The 6,122-nt window shown below is 46.3% G+C and overlaps 1 protein-coding gene across 2 annotated transcripts; it reads right to left on the bottom strand.

Moving 5' to 3' along the window:
• Window positions 1-2,090: 2,090 nt before the first annotated feature.
• Window positions 2,091-5,101, bottom strand: LOC147890716 (uncharacterized). 2 transcript variants are annotated; one of them, XM_087389088.1, is made up of 2 exons: window positions 2,757-5,101; window positions 2,091-2,609 (listed from the first exon to the last, which is right to left on the bottom strand). In XM_087389088.1, exons 1-2 carry the CDS (start codon window positions 4,851-4,853, stop codon window positions 2,433-2,435), a joined length of 2,274 nt encoding a protein of 757 aa, XP_087245214.1. In that variant the 5' UTR covers window positions 4,854-5,101; the 3' UTR covers window positions 2,091-2,432. The 2 variants fall into 2 exon arrangements, with proteins under 2 accessions (XP_087245214.1, XP_087245213.1); XM_087389087.1 differs by having other exon boundaries at window positions 2,092-5,101.
• Between the last annotated feature and the right edge of the window lie 1,021 nt (window positions 5,102-6,122).

The following is a 6,122-nucleotide window of genomic DNA, read 5'->3' as shown; positions in this document are numbered from 1 at the left end:
AAATCGAGTTTGGTTGACTTTGCTGTGTGGTATAACAGCAGAGATGTCAACATTTATTGGGCCAAGCAGGCCGCCATAGCCAGAGGCTGTTCCGTCCTCCGGTCAGGCCTGATGCAGGTCCCGAGCCTGTCCATATCCTCTGCCAGACAGTTTGCCACATAGCTGCCTCCAGCCTGCTCATCTGCTGCCTCTTTTGCAGCTCCATGGCCTGCCCTTTGCCTTGACAGCTGCCCACATGGCAGCTCATGTGCTGTCCTGTGGTAGCCCCAATATCTCCAGGTCTACCTCCCCCATGCTCTCCTCATATGGGGGCTTACAGATGGGGAGGTGACCATTCCAACAAAGCGACCCTCAACTTTGAATTCATAAAGCTGAGAGTGTCAGCTAAAGTGTCTTTAAGAACAACTTCTATTTCCCCACCCTCCAACGTAGTGATAAGAGCCTTCAACTTCGGGATCTTCTCCAAAGTGGTGTTTTTGTCTCATACCATACAAAAGACTTTGTCGACCTGCCTAGAGATCTTATTTTCCTTGCATGTACCACAAACAGATTCGTACAATGTTGAATTGATTCCTACAATTGTGAGGACACCATTGACCTACAGTTTTCAAGAAAAGGTAATTATTGACATGCTACTAGCAAGAACTTACAGATCAGTTATGCTGTCTAAAACATGTCAAGAGAATGTACCTGGTTACCATATCCAATTTGTTGGATATGTGTGAGGAAGACCTTAGACAGGTAGCTCGTAAGGGAAGGGTCCTTCGAAGGAGCTATTATAGTTAAACTTGTCTGCAAGTTTCAAGTACTCGGACCGACGGTTGCTCCAAAAAGTGAGCTGATTAGAGAGCAAATAATTTTACTACAAGAAAATGCAGCATGCAGAAATCCAAGAAAGAAGCCTTTGAAAGGAAAATTTGCTCACCGTAATGAGATCATCAGGCAATGGTCCATCACCAATAATCAGCTCATCTCTTTGCTTATGACAAGCACCTAGCTTATTGATTGTGACTGCAATAATGGCCAAAGGAAGCTGATTTCCCTCACCCTTGTTGATAAGGTTTCTGCGTGTCTCCTTGTGCTTAGCAATAGAGGTTTCAGGCTAGAGCTGAAGGTCTACAGCAAAGTTTGGGAGCCACTCAATGCGTATAGAGGGGTCAAAAGTCATAGAATAATCTCATGTCCCACCATCATTCGTCTTGCTCCTCACACACAAGGAGAAATTCACCACCCGTATACAATCACCCACATTCAATGGCTTGACAAAATCTACATAGTAGTACGCATCTATCACAAGAGTAATGCATTCACAGCCTTTCCTATCTGCTAGATCCACTTTCAAAGTTTTGGGATGTGAGACATTTTGAAGCATAAAAGTCCAATACTTCATACTTGCTTAGAACTTTCCCTTCGAAGACACCATTTTTTATGGTCAAGTATCTGAAGTAAAGAAAATTTTTGCAGCTAGTTCAATGCTATCCTCACCTATCCAATGACTAGATCCGTCAATTGGAGTATTGAGTACATAACCTAAAGGTGGTGTGGCACTAGAGGATTCACCAACCAAGTCTACAATCTTAGGTTTTTTGTTCTCAAGAACATTCCTGTCATACAAAGCTCTTTTAGCAGGAAACCTATTTTTAGGAGATGCTTTGAAAGCAGGGGAGGAAACAACTCAGTAAGGACGCAACACCATGCAACAGTGTAGGGCTTGTCTGATGAACAGCAATAGGGGAGGATTCGTTTGAAAGGAAGAGGTCTTTCTTATTGCTAGAATGAGAGGGAGATATCAGTATGTCATCTGCTATACATAAGGAGACATAATCAGATTTTGCAGTAGAGAGAAGTCTATTATAACATTCCATATGCAAGCATAGTCTTATTAGAGACATCATTTTTCAAGCTAGTGATGTTGACTACAATTCAAAATAATTTCTATGCTGCATTTCAGATAATTATGACCAAACCAGAGTTTTGAAATCATTAAAGACTTGGCATCCAAGATAGAAAACTAGTAAACTAGCCAATTTACATGTCAACAGGAGCAGCAGTTAAAACTTCTGCAAGAGCAGACTTAACAACGAAAGTCTTAAACTGTGATTTCGAGCTACCAAATACGAAAAAGAAGGGCAAACACTTGGTTCGAACATAGAGATTCTACACAGAAGTAGCGCTACCACACATTCAAAGGAATTGCAGAGAAACGAAGCATGTAGAGAACGAACTCATGAGATGACAGAAGAATCGTAGAAGCAAAGGAAACCACCTTCAATATTGGCCATCTCAACGTCTAGAGAGGAGAAAGGAAGACAACAATAGCTCATAAGAGCAAGCAAAGACTGCATGAAGAATGCGTATAAGGGAATACATCGCCCTTTTTAAAGAACGCAGGAATGGCTACCTGCAACTCCTTTTCGGTAAGAAAGGACGCATCATCCAACGGTATCCCCGACAAAATCTTCCGCTGCAGCTTCCTCTACAGCAGCTACCTCCTTCTCCACAAGAGCGACCTCATTCTCTGCAGAGGCCACCGCTTCCACAGCTGCCTCCTCCACCACCGAAGCCAACACTTCCTCAGCTGCAGCTACCTCCTCCACCACAGGAGCGACCTCGTCTGCAGAATCCACCACTTCCTCAGCTGCAGCTTCCTCTACAGCAGGTTGCTCCTCCTCCTTTACACGAACCACCAATTCTTCAGCAGCCGCAGAAGCCAACACTTCCTCAGCCGCAGCTACCTCCTCCTCCACAGGAGCGACCACATCGTCTGCAGAATCCACCACTTCCTCAGCTGCAGCTTCCTCTACAGCAGGTTGCTCCTCCTCCTTTACAGGAACCAGCACTTCTTCAGCAGCCGCAGACGCCAACACTTCCTCAGCTGCAGCTACCTCCTCCTCCACAGGAGCGACCACATCGTCTGCAGAATCCACCACTTCCTCAGCTGCAGCTTCCTCTACAGCAGGTTGCTCCTCCTCCTTTACAGGAACCAGCACTTCTTCAGCAGCCGCAGACGCCAACACTTCCTCAGCTGCAGCTACCTCCTCCTCCACAGGAGCGACCACATCGTCTGCAGAATCCACCACTTCCTCAGCTGCAGCTTCCTCTACAGCAGGTTGCTCCTCCTCCTTTACAGGAACCAGTACTTCTTCAGCAGCCGCAGACGCCAACACTTCCTCAGCTGCAGCTACCTCCTCCTCGACCACATCGTCTGCAGAATCCACCACTTCCTCAGCTGCAGCTTCCTCTACAGCAGGTTGCTCCTCCTCCTTTACAGGAACCACCACTTCCTCAGCAGCCGCAGAAACCAACACTTCATCAGCTGCAACTACCTCTCCTGTTGACAGGCTTTGGGGTTGCTCTCCAATCTCTTGATTTGCTTCCTTCAAAGAACCTTCAGGAGCCACATCGTCTGCAGAATCCACCACTTCCTCAGCTGCAGCTTCCTCTACAGCAGGTTGCTCCTCCTCCTTTCCAGGAACCACCACTTCCTCAGCAGCCGCAGAAACCAACACTTCATCAGCTGCAGCTACCTCTCCTGTTGACAGGCTTTGGGGTTGCTCTCCAATCTCTTGTATTGCTTCCTTCAAAGAATCTTCTGGAGCCACATCTCCCTGTACCGTTTCCACTGTTTCCTCGTCCAGAATTGCTCCACCCACAGAATTGACGGCCTCTACATCAGAGGGTGCTTCAATTTCTAACGTCTTTGATGATTGTTCAGCTACAACTTGTTCGGCATCTGATTCTGCTTCAACCACCTTGCCTTCTGCAGCATCCTGAAGCTTCTTCTTTTCCGCTATGTAGTTGGCGATCAAGTCATTCTTAAGAAAAGCTATTTCAAATGGACTAGTAGCTCCTCCTCCCGAATCCTTGTTGAGCGATTCGTTAAACTTTGTCAAGTCTACCTCCTGCTTGGTTGTTAGTCTCACACGACCCTTTTCTATGCGGAGTACTCGAACAGTTAGCTCCTGTCCCAGCTGAAAATGAGTTTCTAAAGTCACATTCCCTCTCAAACTCGCCTCAGTTGCCGGAAGAAAGCCATCTATACCATCAGGTAGTGTTACAAACACCCCTGACCTGATGATGTTCTTCACGACACCTATTAGAGTATCGCCCTTCTTCAGATTTTTTAATGATGGCAGAACAGAATCACGTCTTCCTGAGTCACTCCTTCTTGGAGTTTTTGCCTTGCTTACCTGCTCTTCTTCTTGCTCTTCATCACCCTTCAACATCAGAGAAATGCGATTGGCTTGAAGATCCACATCTAAAATCTCGACTGTTACTTCCTGCCCAATCTGCACCACATCTTCGACTCTCTTCACGAAGGCTTTGCTGAGCCTCGAAATGTGAATAAGCCCATTTGTAAAAGCTCCCATATCTATGAAAGCTCCGAAAGACTGGATAGATGTCACTTTCCCCGTAAAAGTTGCTCCAGGTAGTAACTCCTCCTTACTCACAACTATGTTCCTTCTGGGGGCGCTTCTCCTCATCTGCGTTCTCGGCTCCGAAGTCTCCTGTCCATCAAGAGCAACCGCCGGTTCCTGTTCTACTTGTGCTGAATCCAGTACCACCCCGTTTTCAGTGATGGGTTCCTCTAGTGACACCTCTTCTCCCACGGCAGCTGAGGCAACTCGCCAAGCAAATGGGACATCATTCTTCCTGCGTTGTTGTAATGCGACATTAGAGGAAAAGGAATGGATTGAGCGCCTGGCAAAGTCTCCCTTCCAATGTACATCCAGAAGCGGCCTCGAGCTCTCATTCGGAGACGAGAACAGTTTTGGCCTGGTGGGTTTCGAAGGGGAGGATTGCCCAAGAAGCTGCAGGGCGCTAGAAGGGCAGAGCAAGGTAGCCGGCCCCATACTGAGAGGCGAGGAGGAGCAAGAAGGAAGAGAGGGGCAAGGGGAAGGGACTCAGAAGCAAATTCTCCGGTGCCGGAGAAACCTGAAGCACAAAAACCAGGAAGCGAATGGGGAGAGCATGACAGAAAATCAAGCGAAGGGAAGGCAAACTGTGGAGGGAAATGAGGAAGGGAGGGAGGGCAGTCAAGGTGGAAGGGAGATAGAAAGAAAGAAAAAAGGAGAGTCTGAGTAGAGTAGAATAGAGTAGTAGAGTAGAGGATAAGACTTGAAGCAAACAAGATAAGAGTTTTAGCCTCCCTTTCATCTCCTCTCCTCTTTAATCCTCCCTTGCTTAGCTCCTTTTATTTATTTGATTTGTTCACCTCTTTCTATCTATCATCTGGCTTCACTCCTCCCTTGCATGCCACATTTTGGAACTTTATCATACCTTCTTCACCTTTACAAACCTTTTCACTTACATTGCTTTGTTTCACACCTCCTCAATTTCCAAATAACACCATTCCACGTTTTTTGCATGTGTTGCGAAAAATGTTTTCCCGTGCACACTTGGACTCTACAACCATGTTTTGGCCCTGCAAAAGGGTCCTGAGGAACTTTTGATTATGTTCTTCCTAATCCAGTATGGTTGTTGTCAATTGTGAAGGAAAAGTCACAACAACTTTTCTTATGGTGTGGTTAGTCTAATTTAGAGGGTGGTCTTGGCTCTTCTCTCTGTCTACTGGCAACTTCTTCTTCCTCATCACCTCCTCGCTCCTCTATGCCACTCTATCTGTCTTCATTCCTTCATGAAGATCCGTCGTCTCTCCTCATTCCTTCATGAAACGCACCGTCGATTCGACCTCTGCCTTTGGTTGTTCAATGATGCTTTTAAGGAGTCATTTCCTCCTCCCTCAATGCATATTGTTCATTCGCAGCCCCTGCATTTGGTTGAATGTCTTTGCAGGTGAGCTTGCAACTCCAAAGATTTCATGGTGTTTTGGGTGATGATAAGGGTCGATGGATTCGGATTCTGATGAAGAGCAGGTGGACCTTCATTGCATGTTGTAAAGACGTTGGATGGACAAAAGCAATAGAGCCCAATCCGCCTTCACAGCCACCCTCATCCACCTTTAAAACAACCGAACAACACCACCAAAAGGTAAAAGGCATTCATTCAACATCATTGTCTCTACACATTCAATTCATACACTGGCTACATTTTCCCCGGAAGCCAGACAACCTCAAAAAAACCCACTGGACCACACAACCCAACACAAGCTCCTACCAACT

This window comes from Dipteris shenzhenensis, chromosome 18, assembly GCF_047967505.1.
Source record: "Dipteris shenzhenensis isolate YYH24624 ecotype China chromosome 18, Dip_SZ_1.0, whole genome shotgun sequence".
In the NCBI taxonomy this organism is placed as follows: domain Eukaryota; kingdom Viridiplantae; phylum Streptophyta; class Polypodiopsida; order Gleicheniales; family Dipteridaceae; genus Dipteris; species Dipteris shenzhenensis.
The sequence above is the reverse complement of the archived record's forward strand: the minus strand, read 5'-3'. Positions and strand labels throughout refer to the sequence as shown.